General features: G+C 42.9%; 1 protein-coding gene across 5 annotated transcripts in view; it reads left to right on the forward strand.

Moving 5' to 3' along the window:
* The window catches only part of RAI14 (retinoic acid induced 14), a 486,624-nt gene that overhangs the window by 391,181 nt on the left and 70,300 nt on the right, over positions 1-25,143 (forward strand). For all 5 annotated transcript variants that reach the window (XM_085630935.1, XM_085630928.1, XM_085630947.1 and 2 more), the window contains one exon: positions 2,773-2,801. In XM_085630935.1, coding sequence (XP_085487061.1) covers positions 2,773-2,801 — 29 coding nt within the window. The remainder of the gene's footprint in view (positions 1-2,772; positions 2,802-25,143) is intronic.

Genomic DNA, 25,143 nt, shown 5'->3' on the forward strand with positions numbered 1-25,143 from the left:
ACATGTGGATCAGGCACCCAGACCTCAGACAGCTCAGCCTTGCATCCAATGTAGTAGAGTTTAGCTATCTTAATCTGCGACAAGAGTGCATATCTATCTCCTGCTAAGCCGGCATACCTCCTACACACGCATCTTTGCTGCAAACTGGAAAGGATTTATCTGCTACTCCATCCCCATGCAACTGGACCCTCTAAAGCCCAGCATCCAGGACATCTTGTGCTACATCTTGCACCTCCAAAAGTCAGGTCTTGCCCATACGGCACCTCAACATTATGGACACTTACATGCAAAATAGGGAGCGTTCCTCCTTGTTTAGGAATCCCGTCACAAAGGCATTCATGAAGGGCATCAAGAGTATCACACCTACTGAGTGCTGCTTGGAACAATAATGTTTTGCTCACCTGTCTCATGGGTACCCCCTTCATACCTCCTCATGCTTACTTTTTACAGTTCCTCTCTTGTAAGTCTCCATCCTCGTAGCCATAACTTACCTCAGATGCATCAGTGAGCTGCAGGCACTCACCCTGCAATAGCCTTTATTCAGGTTCACAGGGACAGGTATTTCTCAGAGCTAATCCTAAGTTCCTCCACAAGGTAGTATCTCCCTTTCACCTCAGTCAGACTATAGATCTCTCAGTCTTCTTTTCACATCCAGACTCTGTAGCGGAGAGAGCTCTTCATACTCAAGATGTATTATAGCGATAGCACTAAGCCCTTCCGCAACTCTAGTGAGCTCTTTCTCACCTTTGCCAAACCCCACAAGGGCCACCCCATCTCAAAGGAAGTCATAGCTAGGTGGAAAGCAAACTGTGTCCAGTCCACAAAGTAAAAATAATACCACCTCTTCTCTTTAGATCACACTCTACCTGCAAAGAAGGCACAACCATGGCCTTTTTGGGTGACATCCTGCTAGGTGATGTATGGAATGCAGACAACTGGTCAACCCAAACACATTCACCAAATAATATTAGAGCCTGTCAACAGGCTATTGTTGGGCAGACAGAACTTTGTTCCAGACATTGGCTCCATCCACAGGCTAGCCACTACCTTTAAAGGGTATTGCTTTACAGTCACACCTGCTACGAACTGAAAATGTTAACCACTAAGCATGTAGTGTTGTAGATTCACATGCACCCGCCCATCTCCCCTGAGCCTGTGTCCACTGCAGATCTCTGATCTTGTTTCCTACTTTATTACAATCACAATCAGCAACAGACCCTCCTTTAGTGCAGAGGAGCTTCACCCCCCTCATGTCAGTGTTGCAAAGGAGAAAAATAAAATGGTAATAAATTTAATTTATTGCCATTTTATTTTTCCTTTTCGACCAGCCCGAAATGGTGTTTGGGGGTGGGGCCACTGCTGCTGACTGGCAGCAGGGGAGTGGTGCTAACTCCAGCAGCTTACACTGCACATGTCACTTTGGCCGGCTGTCTTGCGACAGCCAGCCTGCTATGAGCAGTGTAAACCTCTCTATCCAGCTGTCCTCGACAGCTGGGTGGAGAGCAGGCACACAGTGCCTGTAGGCTCGTCGAGGCAGCCGGCTCCAGCCAATCTTGGTGCTGCTCTCATGCTGCTGAACATTATCACCAGCATGACAACAGCATCTAAATTGGTGCGGAGAATTCAGCTTCTTCAAGCTTCCAGCGCCAAGGGACTGAAGCAGAGGACCAGAGGAGGCAAGCCAGTGGAGTGGGTAAGTACTCTCTCTGCTAGTTCTACCCGTTCTTTTGCCTCTTTCTGCTTATTTCTGACCTTTATTTTGCCTCTTCTTGTTGCTGACCTTTATTTTTTCTCTTTCTGCCTGTTATTTTACCCCTTTCTGCTCATTCATGACCTTTATTTTGCCTCTTTCTGCTCGTTTCTGACCATCATTTTTTTCTCTTTCTGCTCGTTTCTGACTTTTATTTGTCCTCTTTCTGATGCTCTTTTCTGTCGTGGCTCCTCGACTTAGATGTCACATCCACAGTGCCTAGATACCCATAGGGGTGACAGTGCTGCCCTATACAAATGCTCATTTATTGTTGAAAGTGTGTGATTGCACCCACCCACCACCCTGCCCCACTACTCTCGGGGGCTGCCCTATACAAATGCTCATTTATTGTTGACAGCGTGTGATTGCACCCACCCACCACCCTGCCCCACTACTCTCGGGGGATGCCAGCTGCCGGTGCTCACAATATGTATGTCACAATGCTACTTTCACTTGCCAGTCCATCCATACACTTACTCGTTGTTTAAAAAACTGTTTAACATGGAGTCGGTTGAATGAGCATTGTCCACAATTGGGAATAGTCACAGTGCATCCCATGACTCAAAAGACTTCTTCGATGAAAAACAACTTGCAAACATAAGAGCTCAACACTAGAAGCAGGAGCATGCAGAGCATTTAAATCTAAAGCACTACAAACAGATATTCACTGGGTAAGTAACATTTTCCTTTTTCACCACTGCCTGTTACGATCACTGATGTGCAACTTTGTTAGGCTCCTTTCAAGTATAAAGCAGCACCAGTCTAACACCACTTTTCATAAGAGGAGCAGCCAGCATCAACTTCTGAACGATTGTGTAAATTACTAAAGTACATATGATTTTTCATTTCACACGCTTAGTAAAAATAACATCTTCATCTAAACTGTGGCGGAAAACAGAGAAGTAAAGTTTGAAGTATGAAACATTTGTTGATTGTTTTCCCAATACCTGTCTGTATGGCATGTAAAAGATAACTCACACTGATGCTTTTTTTATAATGTAAGATTTTTCTTTCCCACACAGAAGCAAAGACCCCAACTAAGACCAAGCAGGTACTTTAATTTCTTATAACCCTACAAGTTATTGCACCTGGTGCTTTCGGTGGATTCAACTGATCAGCTTTACATTGTATTGCAGAATGATAAGATCATAAAAAAAAACGAGTATACATGAAATTGAGTAAACTCAAAACAGCGCAGTCACAGTAGATTGTCTGCTAATTCAAAATTCGTAAAAAATGTGAACTCATGGGAAGCTGCAAGACTAATTGGCCTTGCAACTGTGACTTATCCACCCTTTAACTGGTGGAAATGATTGGAGGAAGCACAACAGGAAGACCAGACTCCTTTACTCTGCTTAGAAAGCTATGTGGGCATTAAGCACGGTTTTTTTCTCTCATATTATCCCCTAAACAGTGATCCATCTTAATCTAGTATGTAGCTCCAGCAGGAATGTATAGTGGTCACTGGACTGAGAGAAAACAGATTTCCTATGCATGGCTTAATAACAAATGACATTAAAAGTGAAACATAGCACTGGGTGGTGTGTGGTGTTGGGCTGTGTGTATACTCATGCAAATGTTTCTTAAAAAGAATGGTCCTGTGTGTCTGTCGCAATTAGTGGTGGCCATTTTGCGATCAATGAAGGCCAAATCAATGGCAGTTTCAGGATATCAACATGAGGTGAATTTACATACAGGGACTTTAAATGGGACACACATAGTCCAGATTTATAATAAATATTTTGGCCTGGATCTGGCTGCCCTAAACCTATGTTGGGCACCGCTACATTAAATTAGTTTAACGATGGGACCAATGAATAGCAATACATAGATTGGGTTTTCGGTAATGAAGCCAGTAAATCCAGAAAATCATCACACTGCTGCCTGCATAGATGTATTTCGCCTTCCATAATCCAGCAGTGGGCAATTAAATTTTAGCAGACCAGCATGAAATCGTGGTACGGACTGACAAACTGTTGACAAACTGTTGCAGTAAAGGTACAACCTTTTGTGACACAGAACATCATTTGTAAAGGGTTTTGTTGCGTTATTGAAGCCACTGTATTTACCATCAAGCTTTGCACACTCCTGCGTAAGACTTCCCTATAACTCCCTGTCAACTACACTTTCCTTTAACAACTTACGTTTATTTAATTGGATTCAACCTAGACTGTGGCTACCATGATCCAAACATTTCTTGAGCAAAAGCTCAAGTCTGAAAGTATATGGCTTGGTGACATAGGGCCATCTGATAATTTATCTTCTGCTCACCTCCCTAGCTGTGGCACCCCTGAGGCAGAACCCACCCACATCCCAATAAAGGAGACCACACTTGTTTGTTTGGAAGAGTAAAGGCCACTGATTATTGGCTGCTTTCATTACATTCACTTAGCTTTCATATTTAAATAGAAGACATATTTGTAGTATTTCGTTTCTGTGAATGTTCCTAGCCATGCACTCTTTTCTACTGGCTTACCATCATACTGTTACAATCAACTGCTTCATCCATTCAGGCCTACCAGGTAGCCATGGAGTTGTCACTGTACGGTAGCCATGTTTAATTATTGACCACAAACCAAGCAGAAACTGTGGTCATGGTCTCCACATTGACAAATTTCATACGCTTCCAAGTTACTCAGCATGCCGGTGGGCATTCCTCTTCCAATTGCCGTGCCTCTTTCAGTCAGGCACCCCGAGAGACGCTTCACTTCCAATGATCCGATCTGTGTGGGGGGTGCCAGTCTCCCTGGCGGGTGCCATATTGGAACAGGCTGTGTCCCATTTTTATTCTGTTTATGATTTTAGTTTTCTCACTATTCTTTTAGTTATCTTTGTGTTGCCAGTAGGCTTTTTTCCTAGGGTTGCTTGGATCTGAAGTCAGGGGTTGCTGGACCCCAGTTAAAAGCCCATACTTTTCTTTGCCCATCTGTTTTATCATTGCCCGCCTGCTGCATTGCTACACGCAAGCAAGCCACGGCTCTTGACAACCCCCCCCCCACTCCCCCCTCCCCCTCTGGAGATGGATGGCTATTTACAGCAGCTCACACATTCTGTAAAACATTTACTCAGGATATGAAAATATCAATGATTAATACGTACTTGCAGTGGGGTACCCCTTCATCTTGGGGTGGTGCTTCAGTACTTCAGTTAGTTATCACCCTCATTAAAGAGCAAGGATATGTGTTTTATCAGAAAATAGAGTGTATGGTAATCTAAATAATGGGACAATTTTCAAGTTACTGCTCAATTTATTCAAAGAGCCACATTTGATAATATAAAATGAATCAAGGAAGTTTGAAGATAACCATTGCTATCTGGCAATGGGCACATCTGCTCAGCGCAAATATACCACTGAGTGACAGAGTGCTAGAGAAATCTAGAAGTAATTAATTGATAAATGAAATGTTGTGCTTTAGCCTATATTTTAAGAAACATCAGAGTCAATTGAAATTAACAGAAAGACTAAATGGAATAAAGGGCCTGTTCATATAAAAATAAAACCCCGAAAGGACAAATTTCCTGAGTCAACCAAGTATCCTGAGAGTCTGTTGAGCATGTGCCCAGTGAAAATAGAGCCCGCTTAGCTTAGCAGTACGGGTATTTGTGTGTAGAACCGAATGTATTATGAATGGTCCTCCATTCATTCCGTCATAATTTTGAATTTAACTCCTAGTAAGCACTCTTTGTGCCTGAAGACCATGCACTCTGGCCCGAGCTTGCAAATTCTCATTTCATCAATGTCAGCCTTGCTGAAAATTGCAACAGCGAATATGAATTTCATCAAATTAGATGTCACTTTTAAAGCTAAAAACACCTTTGCACTTGTTAATAGGTTCCAAGATATGGATTATTAAACTAGGATTGATGTTTTGACTTTTTCTCTTCCAGGGGATCCTCATCAATAGTCATAAGCACTGAATATTCCCGCCCATGTGCGGGGACCCCGGAAATAATAAAATTATATATGAAGACCATATATATACAGCTCTGTATATGTATACACATATATTATTTTTCAAAGCCCCCATAGAAGGCTAAACAATGTAGATACAATTATCCAATAATGCACCATAGATATAAAAATACACCTAAATCTCTTTTTTTTTTTTTTCTTTTTTTAATGAGGTAACACACTCATAATAAAGGAAAAAAAGAACACTGTGCAAAACACAGATCCATCAAACATTGTTAGCCTGCAGGCTGCATTGCAATACAATACCATAGAGACTGAAAAGCCTTGTACAGGTAAAAACTGGCACCGTGCCTTTAAGGCAGCCCTGACTCCAATATCCCATCATGCCTCAGGGGTGACAGTTGGGTCAGTTGTTCTTTCCGGCTCCTTCTGTCAGGACCCTGGAACTCAGCTCTCTTCTTTTTTGACTTTTCAGTCAAGAATTGTTACTTTTCTAGTAATTTTTTGGGCTTCCTCTGGTTAAACTCTGTCAGGGAAGGGGATATCTGTGTTTTCTGACTAAATTTAACAACTTTTTCTGTCAGAAAAATGCTTTCATTATTAATGCCGTGTCCATCCTGTGGCAAAAAGAAGGCCTCTTCAGACACACACGAGGTGTGTATCGTCTGCCTACCAGATTCTCACTCTCCTGCATCCTGCCGTCACTGCAAGGACCTTTCAAAGAGGACTTTGAAAGAGAGAGAGAGAATTAGGCTTTATGGCCTTTCGGAGCGGTCGACGTCGAAGCAGCTGGTCTCTGTCTGTTCTCCATCGGCGACGGGCTCGGCGTCGAAGACTCCAGCGGCGGGATCGTCGCTGAGAAGTGAGGAGTCCAGGGGGAGTCATGCTTCCAAACGAAAGTCCACGTCGACGCTCGATCCGGCGGCGAAGCGCATTTGTTCGTCGTCGGCTACTTCGACGTCAAGAATACATCCTTCAACGTCGAAGGAGACTCATCGCCGATCAACGTCGAGAAAACACCGTTCGACGTCAAGACATCGCTCAACGTCAAAATCGACACCAAGAGAGAAGTCGACGTCGCAGGAAGAGCACAGGCGTTCGACGTCGAAATCAACTTTGACGACGAGGCAAAGATCGGTGTCAAAAGATCCTGCAAGATCATCGACGTCGAGACATGATTCGCCGTCAAGAGAAAGACGATCCTCTTCGAAGGTGCTGTCGACGCCGAGGCAAAGATCATCGTCGCAACATTCGACGTCGAGGCGGGTGCCTCCGTCAGAGTCGACGTCGAGGCGGGAGCCTCCATCGAAGTCGACGTCGAGGCGGGAGCCTCCGTCGAAGTCGACGTCGAGGCGGGAGCCTCCGTCTGAGTCGACGTCGAGGCGGGAGCCTCCGTCTGAGTCGACGTCGAGGCGGGAGCCTCCGTCTGAGTCGACGTCGAGGCGGGAGCCTCCGTCTGAGTCGACGTCGAGGCGGGAGCCTCCGTCTGAGTCGACGTTGAGGCGGGAGCCTCCGTCGAAGTAGACGTCGAGGCAGGAGCCTCCGTCGAAGTCGAGGCAGGAGCCTCCGTCGTCTAAGTTCTCCAGATCTTCGGAGAAGATGGTGACGTCGAGGCGAGATTCCCCGTTGGATTCTAGACCTCCGTCCAGGACAAGCCCTCCGTCGACGACAAGGCTCTCGACGTCGAGGCAGGACACATCGCCGGTGATCCATTCGGCGTCCAAGTCCAGGTCTCCGGTGATAGGCTTATCACCGTCGAGACGGTCCCCCGAGGTGGGATACCAGGAGACGTCACACATTCGTCTGACGCTTAAGAAAGTATCAAGACGCAAATCTCCTCATAGGGTGATATATACCACATCGGAGCACGATTCATCGCGTTCGATCTCCATTTCACCTTCAGCCTCTCAAGATTCAAGATCAAGATCCGGATCACCGGAACTGTTGGGTGTCTCTCCAGTTCCTCCGGTGGAGCATACATCTCAAGATGAGGGCCATGCTCTACCTCAGAGCCCCATCAGGGAAATGCCTCAGAACTCTTCCATGATTCAGGCAGTTAAGGAGTCCTTAACAAGACTAAGGACTCTGGATCAAACATTACGACCAGCAAGATCCCATTCTCGAGGAAGAGAATTGCGAGGGCGCTCACGCTCGCCCAGAAGGCGATCCAGGTCTACCTCTCAGAGGAGAGAATCAATCAGATCGGGGAGAAGGCGACGGAGGTCTCCTTCATCTTCCTGGTCAAGCCGGTCGTCCAGAAGGGATTACTCACCCACACTCACATATACTCCACCATCTAGAGTGTCTCCAGTGGACGATATCACCACTTTTCAAGATGTGCTGTGCAGAGGGGCGACTAAGTTGAACATTCCCATGCCTGTTCAAGAAACCACCTCTTCTGTCATCTTCGAGACCCTTCATGAGAGAGCGGTGTCTCGTCCATTGTTGCCTTTAGTCCCTGGGTTGCTTAAACCAGTAATGGACATCTTCCTAACGCCAGTGTCTATCAAATCCGCGCCGGCGCGGATTCTTAAATACTGTCCAGCCCCCGAGGATCCTCTGTTTCTCAAGGCGGACCCTCCACCGGACTCGGTGATTACAGCTGCTGCCAGAAAAACGCATTCAGTGGTGTCATCATCCACAGTGCCGCCGGATAAGGACAGTAAATCACAAGACTCTTGGGGCAGAAGAGTATGTGGCTCGGCGGCCTCGAGTCTGAAAGTGGCTAGTGCCTCAGCGCTTCTGGGGCACTACGACAGATCACTATGGGATTCCCTGCAGCGATTTATAGAAAAATTGCCTTCCGAAGACAGAAAGGACTTCTAAGAGATCCTGCACGAGGGCAGTCTAGTTTCAAACCAAGTGATCAGCGCAGCAGCGGATGGAGCAACGTTGGCAGCGCACTCATATGCTCACGGGATTTCCGCCAGAAGGTCCTCTTGGCTGAGGCTGACAGCTTTGAAACCGGAAGCACAGGCAAGAATTCTGAATCTGCCTTTCTCGGGCAGTTCGCTTTTCGGTTCTCATGCGGACGACGAGATGGCTCGGATGAAGTCAGAACTCGACACCATGAAAGCCGTGGGCCTAGAGAAACGGAAAGAATTCTGTCGCCGTAGGGGAACCGACAGGCGCAGCTACCAGCAGAGGGTTCAAACCCCTCACTGGCAGAAAAACCAAGATCAACAAGGGCAAAAGAAACAGCAATTTTCAATCCTGTAGACCATCCAGGGGACGTTGAAATAACCGCCAGGCCGGCGGTGGAAACAAGGCTCAAGGAAAGCAATGAGAGCCTGCTTCCTCCGATGCCGTCCACCGCTCCGGTGGGAGGAAGTATTGCACACCATCTCCCAGAGTGGCAATCCATCACAAAGGACAAATGGGTTCTGAATATACTGCGACATGGATACTCGCTTCGTTTCCGGAGTCCTCCTCCCTCGATCCACCCTGTACAATCATCTCAGCACCTCAAGATGTTAAGAGAAGAAGTAGCGACCCTGCTGCTCAAATCAGCTATAGAAAAAGTCCCCAGGGCGCAGAGAGGAAGAGGAGTCTACTCCAGATATTTTCTGATCCAAAAAAGAAATGCAAAAGCAGAGTTCAGACCCATCTTGGACTTACGGACACTAAACAAGCATATCAAAAGGGAAAAGTTTCGCATGCTTGCGCTTCACCAGATATATCCGCATCTCCGGCAAGGCGATTGGATGTGCTCGCTGGATCTGCAAGACGCGTATTTTCATGTTCCCATCGTACAGACTCATCGGAAATTCCTAAGGTTCGTGGTGGGGACCTCTCACTATCAATTCAAGGTCCTACCATTTGGCCTGAAATCGGCCCCTCGAGTATTTACAAAATGCATGGCAGTAGTAGCGGCTGCACTGAGGCGCGCAGGAGTCTTCGTCTATCCCTATCTAGACGATTGGCTGATAAAAGGACCATCGCCTCAGAGTGTGCACTCACAGCTGGAACGCTGCCTGAACATGTGTCACAGATTGGGGCTCAGGGTGAACTTCAAGAAATCCAACTTCACACCTACCCAAAGGATACACTACCTCGGTGCAACTATAGACTCCGTAGTAGGAAAAGTGTTTCCTTCGGAGGAGAGACGGTCATCCCTGATCCACAAAGGAAAGCAGATTATGACCAACAAGCTCTCTACAGCGCGACAGATTTCGTCTCTGCTGGGGGCCATGGCATCCTGCATATTCCTGGTGCCCAATGCCAGGTTGAGGATGCGTCCTCTCCAACAAGATCTGGAGGACAAATGGGACCAAAGGAATTCACTGTGGGAGGAACCAGTCTGTCTTTCCTCAGCGGCCAGGCAATCAATCAAGTGGTGGTTGAAGCCACTCAATCTACAGGTGGGGCTTCCGTTTCATCAAGAACCCCCATCTCAGACGTTGATCACCGACGCATCCCTGCAGGGTTAGGGTGCGCATCTGGGATCCCTACAGACTCAAGGACGGTGGTCAAGCAGTGAAAGGTTGTACCACATCAACATGCTAGAACTCAGGGCAGTCCACCTAGCCCTCAAAGCATTCCTGCCCGCTATCAGGACGAGTCCCATTCTAGTACAAACGGACAATACCACCACAATGTACTACCTGAACAAACAGGGGGGTACTCGATCCAGGACGCTCTCGCTGGAGGCTCAGTCCCTGTGGCACTGGAGCCTAGCAAGGAACATTTCAATAAAGGCGGTGCACCTGCCAGGAGAGCTCAACGTAAAAGCGGACTTGCTCAGTCCTCATTTTCAAGATCCAGACGACTGGGTACTCAACGACGAGATACTAGAGGGCATCTTCAAGGAGTGGGGACGTCCGCAAATATATCTCTTCGCGGACGAGCACAACGCGAAATGCCGAGGCTTTGCCTCAAGAAACCATCGACCAGGATCCATAGGGAATGCCCTTTTGATCGATTGGTCAATGACATTTGTGTGCGCCTTTCCGCCGCTCCCGCTGATCCCCAAAGTGGTGACCAAACTGCAACATTCGTCTGCCAAGATGATCCTCATAGCACCGGACTGGCCGAGGCAGTGGTGGTACACGGATCTCCTCCACATGTCGATCTGACCTCACAAGCGCCTGCTGTGCAGACCGGACTTGTTAACCAAGATGCAGGGGAAGATTTACCATCCCAGTCTTCCCTCGCTGAGCTTAACAGCATGGCTCCTGAAGTCCTCCAGTATGGCCAGTTAAACCTTCCTCAGGAGTGTATGACCATACTGAAGGAGGCTAGGAGGCCTTCTACAAGACACTCTTATTTCTGTAAGTGGAAGAGGTTTTATGTATGGTGTATGCAACATCCGTATAACCCTACAAAATGTCAGGAGGAAGTGATTTTGCCTTATCTCCTTCACTTAGCCAGACTGGGGTTGAAATTTTCATCCATTAAAGTTCACCTAGCGGCCATTACAGCATATAGGCGCTCCCCTTCGCAGCAGTCATTCTTCAAGCTGCAGGTGGTTAAGGATTTTTTGCAGGGGCTCAAAAAGGTTTACCCCCCAGTAAGGCCTCCCTCGCCTTCTTGGGAGCTGAACCTGGTTCTATCAAAACTTATGAGTTCACCTTTCGAGCCCATACATAAAGCTACTTTGCAGCACCTTACGTGGAAAACAGCTTTTTTAATAGCTATCACTTCAGCACGTAGGGTGAGCGAAATACAGGCCCTCTGTTCTAAAGAGCCCTACACTATTTTTCATCTGAATAGGTAGTGATGAGAACTCATCCATCTTTTTTACCAAAGGTGGTGTCAGATTTTCATGTTAACCAGACTATCTCCTTACCTACCTTTTTTCCCAACCCCTCATCGCCAGCTGAGAGGGCGTTGCACTCTTTAGATGTCAAGCGCGTTCTACCTAGATAGGACTAAGGCTGTCAGGAAGGCTGACCACTTATTTGTTAACTATGGTGCTGTCCGCACAGGTTTTGCTGCATCTAAGCGTTCCATTGCTAGGTGGATTGTGTCAGCCATTAAATTGGCTTATCAGCTGGCGCAGAAGCCACTGGCCGCTTGACCTAAAGCGCACGCCACAAGAGGGAAGGCGGCTACTGCTGCTTTTCTCAATAATGTCCCACTCTCCGAGATCTGCAAGGCAGCCACTTGGAGATCTGTCCACACATTTACGAGGCATTATTGTCTGGATTCGGACACCAGAGCAGACACTCGAGTAGGACAAGCCTCCTTGAGGAATCTGTTCAATAACTGAATTTGTCAATGGTTTATTACTCCATGTATAGTGCAGTTCTCAGTTGTCTGCAGGTGGAAGGTGGGCTTGCTATTCTATTCAGTGCTTATGACTATTGATGAGGATCCCCTGGAAGAGAAGGATAAGTTACTTACCTGTAATCCTAGTTCTCTTCCAGAGGTATCCTCATCAAAGTCATAAGCAACCCACCCGCCTCCCCAGGCAATTATGAGGTTTGTATTATTTAACATGGAGGAAATATCTCTTTGTATGTAGGACTACAGTCCCGCAAAGAACAACTGACCCAACTGTCACCCCTGAGGCATGATGGGATATTGGAGTCAGGGCTGCCTTAAAGGCACGGTGCCAGGTTTTACCTGTACAAGGCTTTTCAGTCTCTATGGTATTGTATTACAATGCAGCCTGCAGGCTAACAATGTTTGATGGATCTGTGTTTTGCACAGTGTTCTTTTTTCCTTTATTATGAGTGTGTTACCTCATTAAAAAAAAGGTGTATTTTTATACCTATGGTGCATTATTGGATAATTGTATCTACATTGTTTAGCCTTCTATGGGGGCTGCATTTGCTTGGAAAAAATAATATATGTGTATACATTTACAGAGCTGTATATATATGGTCTTCATATATAATTTTATTATTTCCGGGGTCCCCGCACATGGGCGGGAATATTCAGTGCTTATGACTTTGATGAGGATACCCCTGGAAGAGAACTAGGATTACAGGTAAGTAACCTATCCTTATTGCGTATTCAATTAATATGACTGCCCTAAATATTTAGGGGTTTGTTTATCTTCAAGTCCCCACATCACCAGAGTTGATAAAAGAAGGGTTTGGGGCAATGTGACTGACAACTGGCAATTTGCTATGTCTTACAAGCTAGTCAGTGAAACTAAGTTACTTCAGGTGCATTCAGTGACCAACATATGACACGAACAGATGAAGACCTTACTGTCTAAAACCCAGACTGATTCTTCACAAGAAGAACTGAAGAACTTGATCTAGACACAAACAGCATCTCTTTCCTTTTTATTGGATGGAGTTTCAAAGTGACCTCTCTAGTCTCCATTTATTCAGTTGAAATGTTGTGGGCATTTCTTGCAGTTTTCCAGATTTGACTTAAACAAACTTTTATCAGGCCAAAGCTTGTACTGAAGATTCAAGGTTAATTCACAATTGACTCTTCTCAGTGAACTATTTAGTAGTTAGCAAACTGGGGCAAGAGGTAAAACAAGGTGATGCCAAAGAGATCCTTTCTGTTTTATTTAAATTTTGCTGTAAACTCTTCTCTGACTTAATGGATAATCTGTAACCTGGTTTGATGGCCTTGAAAACCGTTTTGGATGCTCTGATGGGAGCCAATTATAGTTATTTCTGTCACACTTTGTGTCACAAGGAACTTTGCACGGGAAAGACTAGTGGGTTTGTAACATTTTACTCAAACACTCTTCGTTCTTGCTGTCCCTGAGATTAAAATGAAGAAGGTTCCAGGACTGTGCTGGCAGGGACTGCACACAAGGACCCGCCTATCCTCATCATCTTAAAACATGCATCGCTAGGTCGCAGCACTAGAGTGCAGCAATACTGTCCAACTAGAGACAGTATTGCTGCAGCCTGGCCGTCAAGTACTGCGGACCCGTGCTTGAAAATGCTCGATGAACTAAAACCACACTTTCAAACAAACTTTTCTTTTTGACTGATAACCAATGTATCATCCAGAAGCAGGTTCCTACCACAAAAAAGACCTGAAACATGAAGGAAAGATGGCAATCAAATTGAATAGAAGGTTTTTGGCCACCTCTTTTGCAGGGGTTCAGGAATCTCACTTGGCCAATTCTCCTTCCACTGCTATATCAGGTCTAAACCATATGAAAACCCTTCTGTGTTGTCTGGGTTCCACAGTAAATTATTTGTTCTCATCCAACTCCTAACTGCCTTCATGGAGACTGAAAATACCACCTTAGCTGTTTCGGATCCACCCTGTAAGATAGCAGGAGCTGAGTATCCTATGAAATGAGTTTAATTCAGAATGATTCCACTAATACAGCTAGAGGGGACATATAAATGTACAACAATGTCTGGCTCAGTGAGGACCCTTGAGGAACAGCCTGATTGTGTATCTTAGTATCCGAGATGTAAGCGTTCATCCAAACTGCCTGTTCTTTGTGATCCAAACACCAGCTGACCCAACTCCAGGCCAACCTTCATACACCGAGAGCGATATTGTGGCCCTGATCCAGGACCAATTTAATGGAGTCCGCTGTTTCCAACATCACCGTTTCAGTACTGTGTCTTGGGTGGAAGCCAGATTAAGACAGCTGTAATGGCTTAAATCTCTCCAAAAACTCTAAAAGTTTAACATTAACATTTTTTTCCAAAATGTTTGGTGCCCCAGGTAGGTGAGAGATAAATCTAAAATTACATAGAACTGATCTATCTCCTGTTATTTTTTTCAAAAGGACAACACTTTTGCCTGCTTCCAAATTTTAGGAACTTGGCCCGTCTGCAATGACATGTTAAACAGTTTAGCATATACAGTATTGATAATATCAGCAACCTTTCTCAAAATATAAGGCCGACAGGGATCTAGAGGAGAGCACAATCTACAGTTCAGGATACCTGCTTTTAACTCCTATATTAGTTAAGGACTTAAATGCACAAGATTCATACTTATCATATGCTTTTATACATCTGCCTAATTATTGAAGAACTCTGCAAATAGAAGCAAGTAATAAGTAGGCCAACTAAAAAGCCAGTTTTTATTGCAGTGGGTAATTAAGTTCAATAATACTTTTATCGATAGCCACCTTTCAGGTGATATCCCATTTAGAACTACAAGGATGGGGGAACTGGGTATGGAGAGATGCGGGGGAGTTGAAAGAAACAACCATAATAACAAATGAGTGCAGACTTTTTGGCTCTATATTTTCCCATAGGCAGCTTGTTATCACACCTCTTAGCTTTTTGAGATACTTTTTTTCCCTGAATGCAGGTTTAGAGCATGAGAAAAAATCCCCTTCTTCATGGACACTCCCATTTAAAAAAAAAAAAAAAAAGTTATTGCTGTTTTTAAGACTCTGCACACTGAAACACTGCCGTCCAGTGTCAAATGTTTGTGCTCTGACCCCCTAGAAATTGGCTAATTCCTGATGATAGACATATTTGTTACTTTCCTATAAGGCCATAGTGTATGGTGGGAAAACTAGATCCATCGCATGGAAATTAAATCTCACCTGTGGACTGCAGCACTTATTGTGCCACACACTAGTGTGGTAAGGCAAACGTGGCTTAGGCCTGCCAGTTTAGGCTGGCTGCTTGCAGTTTGAACCTGCAGTCAGATGTGGCAAAATAAGCATTTTGACATGGAAAAACAACCCTTTTAAATATTGATATTGCCCATAAACAGGCTTTGTAGCTCACAAGGCAGGTTGAATAGTATTTAAAGGTGGGACATGTAGAAATTTAATGTTGCCATATCCCTACAGTATTTAAATTAAGGGGTAACACCCAATATACCCTTGAGGGCTCGGGCAGATAGAATGTAATAGTGGAAGGCCAACAAGGGATTTTGTTTTAGCAAGGTTCAATTCAGTTATACAGTACAGAGTAACCATTACATAAGTACTAGATAAAGATTTGATCAAACGTAATCCAAATGAATGCAGTAAATGATATAAAGCAACACACACGGGGTATTTTTTTCAGTGAAAGAATCACTAATTTTTATCTAGAAACAGTTCATAAAAAGGAGTACACAAAACAAATGGATGTATAATGTAACATGAAGGGAAAGGCAGCTCAATGTTATCCACAAATCATGACATTACAAAAAAATCCAATCCAATAATTTTAACAGAGATCTGTCTCGTTTATAGAGAACAATCAGCTGTGCAGTTGTACTGTGGAAATGGAAAATATAGTCGACGTTTCGGTCTGTTGAGGCGTCAGTCGGTCAGACCATCTTCAGGACAGATGAACAATACAAAAAGACTCCTGCATAAATATGATATCAATTAATTACATAGAAAAAACCATAAAATTCTCTTTGTAGTCAATAGAGAAATTGAAGGGATAGCCCGTGTGTGAAAGAGCAATCTTCTCTTAGAGGAATTGTGGAAAAAACACCTTAAACCCAAGAAGAATAGCGGTGTTATGTTACTATATCATTCAATGGAAAAGGGGGTGTTGAAATACATGGATAATGGTGTCTACTCAATTGAGACTGTGAAAACGAGATGCGCTTACTCGTAGTTTGTTGTAGGACTTTTAGAGGAGTAATCACTTCCTCGTTAGGGATAGATTGTGCTTCATCTAGAAAGCGAAAAACAATGGTCACGGAGTGCCTTCAAGTAAATTGCAAGATAATCCATTTATCTATCTATTAAAGTATCGCGTACCCGTTTTTATTTGGATGGGTGTATACCATGCGAGGCCCGTGGCAGGACAACGGTGGGCTTCAGAATGTTGACTATTCTGGTATTTGTATGATTCAGAAGGCCAGATGGTCCTTCGTTGATAGATTTTTCACTCAATGCAATCTAAAAAATTAAGGTTGATCATATTGAAAATTAAGTGATTAATGGGCCTAGAACTCACACGATATGTATATAGCCATTCATTCTAGAAGGTGCAATAGCCAGGGTTCTAGGGAATTGGTAAGCACCAGGACTGGGCGGGATAAGGCACATATAGCGACCTCTCCACATTCAAAGTTAAAAAAAAAAATTTTTGTTTGTAGAGGAAAGCAAATTATACAGAGACTAACGTGGTGGTAACTTAGAACAGCCTACTTAGAAATAGCGTGTAATATGGTCAGTCAGCCGCACAACAGGTGTATAAAGCCGTTGACAATAGGGGTGTGCTGTCAAAGGTTAAGATAAATTCCATGATTTCTAAGAATGGTCAGTTGGTAAATATACCAAGTAAAATAGGACAAAACATTCAAAGACCTAACCACATATAGGGGATGCGAGCTAGGTAAGGTGATGTATCTAAAGGTTGACATGCTAGTAATTTACAACAACCTACTGGGAAACGTGGCTAGACCTAACCCTACGATATGAAATGATCAAGGCCGTTACTTACGATTTTGGTCTCACAGAACCGGGGAAAGGTCAGAGTACCATCCGTCGATTGGAGCTCGATCGATTTGTAAAGTTCGGCGTCGTGTTTTTAAAGGTGGTTCAATGGCCACAGCTGTTCACAATTAAGGTGCGAGTTAGACTGATTAAAGACTAATGGAACTATGGCAGACATCTTGGAATGTGTGAATCGATAGTTGCATCAATAGCCATGTCTAAAAAACAGTACCTAAATCAAAAATAGCGTACACAATGATTTAAAAAATTGTAAATTTACGCTATCAGTGACGGTCCGAACGTAGAATTTTTGGTTTTTGTGATTACCGAAATAAGGTAGACATTTTGGAAAGGTCTGACCCTACGATTTAGAATAACTGAAGAAAGGCGCCTTACGGGGCAGACATCATGTAACAGTGACAATGTTTGCCGATAGAGTTTAGATCTACAATTTGGATTAATTCAAGAAACGCCCTAAACGGCAGACATCTTGGAGCGGTAGCAGTATTGCGGGAATCTGATTATTTAAATCAATACACGTATGGATTTAACTTTTAAATGACAATGTAAACCAGCGAGACTAGTCAGTATCTCATTTGGGTCATCACTTGCATATTGTTAAGTTTCTAGTCATATGTTTAAGGTCACAGTAAAAATCAGCGAAACTTATTCGTGGGGAAGAATCGCAGAAGACATGTTAACAACTCAGACACAATTATCTTGACGTTTCACAAGATCGACCTATCAACTAATAATGCATGATACATCGAAATGCTAAAAATTAGACATCTTGTGGCAAGTCGACACATTGTTATACATAGATCAACAGTATTTACAAAAAATACAGAAAGTGCAAGAGAATTGTTTACAAAAAATACATACAAAAAATGAGAGCTACATGCATTTGACGGATACTTTTAAAGATAGTCTGTAATAATAATATCACATGTCAAAAAGTAATTTATCATATTATGCAGCGTTATTGAACACTAAAATATTGCATATATATGTGAATATACAATTTAAATTTTATTTCTTACAGAAATAGAATCTGAATGGAAATTCTGGGAAGTAGATCTAGGTGAGACATGCCAGAGTATGCCACTCTGTTGCTGTATTCAGACCTCTCTTTATATTATCGCTCTTGCAAATCCATTGATTCTCTTTGATCGTCAATGTGCGATCAACATTGGCTTGTCTGATGGTGGGTTTCACCACTTCAATGATTAGCCATAACATCTCTTTTTCAGTGTGTTGAAAACGTGTATAATGTTCCACGAGTGGAGCATTCTCCACTTTACATCTAATCCTAGATTGATGTTGGAGGATGCGTGTTTTCACCATTTGGGTTGTCTTGCCTATGTAGTTTAATCCACACGGGCATTGGATGCAATAAACCACGTTTCTAGTATTGCAGTTGGAAAAAGATTTGAGTATTATCAGAGATCCATTAAGATCAAAGGATTTTAGTTTCTTGGTGCTAGGACATGCTGCACAGTTACCACATTTATGGTGTCCAACTAGAGGTATTATTTGTTGCATACCATCAACAAGATGGTGTTGCGATGTGGTGTATGTGTGAACTAGTCGATCTTTGATATTAGGTCCTCTTTTAAACGAAAAGAGTGGTTGCTCTGACAGCTCAGGTAGGGATGACAAAAGTGTCCAGTGTTTCTTTACAATTTTCTTTATTTTGTTTGTGGCAGTTCCAAACGTGGTCACACAGACTAACATTGGGTCCGATGTCTTTTGTTTAACTTCAAGAAGGGCATTACGGTCATTGTACCATGCTCTCTTCAAGGATTTCTTAAGCAGCTTGTTTGGATACCCTCTTGAGTGCAGCTTTTCTTTAAGCTTCTTGGCCTCAAGGAAGTAGTCTTCCCTTTTGGAACAATTTCTCCGTAACCGGAGAAACTGTCCAAAAGGGAGTCCATCCTTCAATGACTGCGGGTGGTGGCTGTCATATTTTAAAAGCGTATTACGTGCTGTGGGCTTCGTAAAGAGAGTGGTATAGAGCATATTATCTTCGCCGGCCTTAATCGAGATGTCAAGGAAATTCATGCTTTGATTACTGGAATCAATCGTGAATTGCAGATTAACATTTCTGGAGTTTAACCAGTCGTGGAATTCGGTGAGTAGTTCTTTACTACCTCTCCAGATGAGAAAGACATCATCTATGTATCGCAGCCAACTGGTGATGTTGGCTGCAAAGGGATTGAGTGGATCATAGATGTGTCTTCGTTCAAACTCAGAGACATAGATGTTGGCTATGTCAGGGGCAAAAACTGCCCCCATCGCGACACCTTTGAGTTGTTGGTAGAATGTACGTTCGTACAAGAAGAAATTCTCACATAATGAAATCCTAATACATTCAATGATAAACTCAGTTGGAACAGCATGTGGCCTGGGTCTGTTGTTGAGTAGAGCTTCAATAATTTCTAAGATCTCTATCTGTGGAATGTTAGTGTACAAGCTCTCGATATCCATGGATACCAGGAGCTCGCATTTGGGATCAAAGCTGTGTTTATCCACCACATTAATGACCGCCGTGGTGTCCCTGATATATGTATTTGTTTCTGTAGCAAAGGGTCGGATGAAAAAATCCGCATACTGGGCCAAAGGTGTTAAAATTGAGTTGCAGCCCGATACAATGGGCCTACCTGGAGGCCGTGTGGTGTTCTTGTGTATCTTCGGTAATATATATATTACCGGAACCGTAGGAGATTTGTTTATTAAAAATGCTGCTTCCTTTTCACTGAGCCAACCTCCTTCAAAACCCACTTTGCTGAGTTCTAAGATAATTTTTTCAAGGCGGGGAGTAGGGTTACCAGGCAGTTTTTTGTAGTTGGACTCAACCAAGAGTTGTTTGGTTATTTCGATGTTATACGCTTGTGAGTCCCAAAGTACAATGCCTCCGCCCTTATCAGCAGGTTTTATGATAGTGTCAGGTAATGTCTGGAGATTCCTCAATGCCAGAGGCTCGTCCTTGGTGAGGTTGTATTTCACCCGAGCAAATTATACAGAGACAAACGTGGTGGTAACTTAGAACAGCCTACTTAGAAATAGCGTGTAATATGGTCAGTCAGCCGCACAACAGGTGTATAAAGCCGTTGACAATAGGGGTGTGCTGTCAAAGGTTAAGATAAATTCCATGATTTCTAAGAATGGTCAGTTGGTAAATATACCAAGTAAAATAGGACAAAACATTCAAAGACCTAACCACATATAGGGGATGCGAGCTAGGTAAGGTGATGTATCTAAAGGTTGACATGCTAGTAATTTACAACAACCTACTGGGAAACGTGGCTAGACCTAACCCTACGATATGAAATGATCAAGGCCGTTACTTACGATTTTGGTCTCACAGAACCGGGGAAAGGTCAGAGTACCATCCGTCGATTGGAGCTCGATCGATTTGTAAAGTTCGGCGTCGTGTTTTTAAAGGTGGTTCAATGGCCACAGCTGTTCACAATTAAGGTGCGAGTTAGACTGATTAAAGACTAATGGAACTATGGCAGACATCTTGGAATGTGTGAATCGATAGTTGCATCAATAGCCATGTCTAAAAAACAGTACCTAAATCAAAAATAGCGTACACAATGATTTAAAAAATTGTAAATTTACGCTATCAGTGACGGTCCGAACGTAAAATTTTTGGTTTTTGTGATTACCGAAATAAGGTAGACATTTTGGAAAGGTCTGACCCTACGATTTAGAATAACTGAAGAAAGGCGCCTTACGGGGCAGACATCATGTAACAGTGACAATGTTTGCCGATAGAGTTTAGATCTACAATTTGGATTAATTCAAGAAACGCCCTAAACGGCAGACATCTTGGAGCGGTAGCAGTATTGCGGGAATCTGATTATTTAAATCAATACACGTATGGATTTAACTTTTAAATGACAATGTAAACCAGCGAGACTAGTCAGTATCTCATTTGGGTCATCACTTGCATATTGTTAAGTTTCTAGTCATATGTTTAAGGTCACAGTAAAAATCAGCGAAACTTATTCGTGGGGAAGAATCGCAGAAGACATGTTAACAACTCAGACACAATTATCTTGACGTTTCACAAGATCGACCTATCAACTAATAATGCATGATACATCGAAATGCTAAAAATTAGACATCTTGTGGCAAGTCGACACATTGTTATACATAGATCAACAGTATTTACAAAAAATACAGAAAGTGCAAGAGAATTGTTTACAAAAAATACATACAAAAAATGAAAGAGCTACATGCATTTGACGGATACTTTTAAAGATAGTCTGTAATAATAATATCACATGTCAAAAAGTAATTTATCATATTATGCAGCGTTATTGAACACTAAAATATTGCATATATATGTGAATATACAATTTAAATTTTATTTCTTACAGAAATAGAATCTGAATGGAAATTCTGGGAAGTAGATCTAGGTGAGACATGCCAGAGTATGCCACTCTGTTGCTGTACTCAGACCTCTCTTTATATTATCGCTCTTGCAAATCCATTGATTCTCTTTGATCGTCAATGTGCGATCAACATTGGCTTGTCTGATGGTGGGTTTCACCACTTCAATGATTAGCCATAACATCTCTTTTTCAGTGTGTTGGAAACGTGTATAATGTTCCACGAGTGGAGCATTCTCCACTTTACATCTAATCCTAGATTGATGTTGGAGGATGCGTGTTTTCACCATTTGGGTTGTCTTGCCTATGTAGTTTAATCCACACGGGCATTGGATGCAATAAACCACGTTTCTAGTATTGCAGTTGGAAAAAGATTTGAGTATTATCAGAGATCCATTAAGATCAAAGGATTTTAGTTTCTTGGTGCTAGGACATGCTGCACAGTTACCACATTTATGGTGTCCAACTAGAGGTATTATTTGTTGCATACCATCAACAAGATGGTGTTGCGATGTGGTGTATGTGTGAACTAGTCGATCTTTGATATTAGGTCCTCTTTTAAACGAAAAGAGTGGTTGCTCTGACAGCTCAGGTAGGGATGACAAAAGTGTCCAGTGTTTCTTTACAATTTTCTTTATTTTGTTTGTGGCAGTTCCAAACGTGGTCACACAGACTAACATTGGGTCCGATGTCTTTTGTTTAACTTCAAGAAGGGCATTACGGTCATTGTACCATGCTCTCTTCAAGGATTTCTTAAGCAGCTTGTTTGGATACCCTCTTGAGTGCAGCTTTTCTTTAAGCTTCTTGGCCTCAAGGAAGTAGTCTTCCCTTTTGGAACAATTTCTCCGTAACCGGAGAAACTGTCCAAAAGGGAGTCCATCCTTCAATGACTGCGGGTGGTGGCTGTCATATTTTAAAAGCGTATTACGTGCTGTGGGCTTCGTAAAGAGAGTGGTATAGAGCATATTATCTTCGCCGGCCTTAATCGAGATGTCAAGGAAATTCATGCTTTGATTACTGGAATCAATCGTGAATTGCAGATTAACATTTCTGGAGTTTAACCAGTCGTGGAATTCGGTGAGTAGTTCTTTACTACCTCTCCAGATGAGAAAGACATCATCTATGTATCGCAGCCAACTGGTGATGTTGGCTGCAAAGGGATTGAGTGGATCATAGATGTGTCTTCGTTCAAACTCAGAGACATAGATGTTGGCTATGTCAGGGGCAAAAACTGCCCCCATCGCGACACCTTTGAGTTGTTGGTAGAATGTACGTTCGTACAAGAAGAAATTCTCACATAATTTCTGTAAGAAATAAAATTTAAATTGTATATTCACATATATATGCAATATTTTAGTGTTCAATAACGCTGCATAATATGATAAATTACTTTTTGACATGTGATATTATTATTACAGACTATCTTTAAAAGTATCCGTCAAATGCATGTAGCTCTTTCATTTTTTGTATGTATTTTTTGTAAACAATTCTCTTGCACTTTCTGTATTTTTTGTAAATACTGTTGATCTATGTATAACAATGTGTCGACTTGCCACAAGATGTCTAATTTTTAGCATTTCGATGTATCATGCATTATTAGTTGATAGGTCGATCTTGTGAAACGTCAAGATAATTGTGTCTGAGTTGTTAACATGTCTTCTGCGATTCTTCCCCACGAATAAGTTTCGCTGATTTTTACTGTGACCTTAAACATATGACTAGAAACTTAACAATATGCAAGTGATGACCCAAATGAGATACTGACTAGTCTCGCTGGTTTACATTGTCATTTAAAAGTTAAATCCATACGTGTATTGATTTAAATAATCAGATTCCCGCAATACTGCTACCGCTCCAAGATGTCTGCCGTTTAGGGCGTTTCTTGAATTAATCCAAATTGTAGATCTAAACTCTATCGGCAAACATTGTCACTGTTACATGATGTCTGCCCCGTAAGGCGCCTTTCTTCAGTTATTCTAAATCGTAGGGTCAGACCTTTCCAAAATGTCTACCTTATTTCGGTAATCACAAAAACCAAAAATTTTACGTTCGGACCGTCACTGATAGCGTAAATTTACAATTTTTTAAATCATTGTGTACGCTATTTTTGATTTAGGTACTGTTTTTTAGACATGGCTATTGATGCAACTATCGATTCACACATTCCAAGATGTCTGCCATAGTTCCATTAGTCTTTAATCAGTCTAACTCGCACCTTAATTGTGAACAGCTGTGGCCATTGAACCACCTTTAAAAACACGACGCCGAACTTTACAAATCGATCGAGCTCCAATCGACGGATGGTACTCTGACCTTTCCCCGGTTCTGTGAGACCAAAATCGTAAGTAACGGCCTTGATCATTTCATATCGTAGGGTTAGGTCTAGCCACGTTTCCCAGTAGGTTGTTGTAAATTACTAGCATGTCAACCTTTAGATACATCACCTTACCTAGCTCGCATCCCCTATATGTGGTTAGGTCTTTGAATGTTTTGTCCTATTTTACTTGGTATATTTACCAACTGACCATTCTTAGAAATCATGGAATTTATCTTAACCTTTGACAGCACACCCCTATTGTCAACGGCTTTATACACCTGTTGTGCGGCTGACTGACCATATTACACGCTATTTCTAAGTAGGCTGTTCTAAGTTACCACCACGTTTGTCTCTGTATAATTTGCTCGGGTGAAATACAACCTCACCAAGGACGAGCCTCTGGCATTGAGGAATCTCCAGACATTACCTGACACTATCATAAAACCTGCTGATAAGGGCGGAGGCATTGTACTTTGGGACTCACAAGCGTATAACATCGAAATAACCAAACAACTCTTGGTTGAGTCCAACTACAAAAAACTGCCTGGTAACCCTACTCCCCGCCTTGAAAAAATTATCTTAGAACTCAGCAAAGTGGGTTTTGAAGGAGGTTGGCTCAGTGAAAAGGAAGCAGCATTTTTAATAAACAAATCTCCTACGGTTCCGGTAATATATATATTACCGAAGATACACAAGAACACCACACGGCCTCCAGGTAGGCCCATTGTATCGGGCTGCAACTCAATTTTAACACCTTTGGCCCAGTATGCGGATTTTTTCATCCGACCCTTTGCTACAGAAACAAATACATATATCAGGGACACCACGGCGGTCATTAATGTGGTGGATAAACACAGCTTTGATCCCAAATGCGAGCTCCTGGTATCCATGGATATCGAGAGCTTGTACACTAACATTCCACAGATAGAGATCTTAGAAATTATTGAAGCTCTACTCAACAACAGACCCAGGCCACATGCTGTTCCAACTGAGTTTATCATTGAATGTATTAGGATTTCATTATGTGAGAATTTCTTCTTGTACGAACGTACATTCTACCAACAACTCAAAGGTGTCGCGATGGGGGCAGTTTTTGCCCCTGACATAGCCAACATCTATGTCTCTGAGTTTGAACGAAGACACATCTATGATCCACTCAATCCCTTTGCAGCCAACATCACCAGTTGGCTGCGATACATAGATGATGTCTTTCTCATCTGGAGAGGTAGTAAAGAACTACTCACCGAATTCCACGACTGGTTAAACTCCAGAAATGTTAATCTGCAATTCACGATTGATTCCAGTAATCAAAGCATGAATTTCCTTGACATCTCGATTAAGGCCGGCGAAGATAATATGCTCTATACCACTCTCTTTACGAAGCCCACAGCACGTAATACGCTTTTAAAATATGACAGCCACCACCCGCAGTCATTGAAGGATGGACTCCCTTTTGGACAGTTTCTCCGGTTACGG

This window comes from Triturus cristatus, chromosome 2_1, assembly GCF_964204655.1.
Source record: "Triturus cristatus chromosome 2_1, aTriCri1.1, whole genome shotgun sequence".
Classification (NCBI taxonomy): Eukaryota; Metazoa; Chordata; class Amphibia; order Caudata; family Salamandridae; genus Triturus; species Triturus cristatus.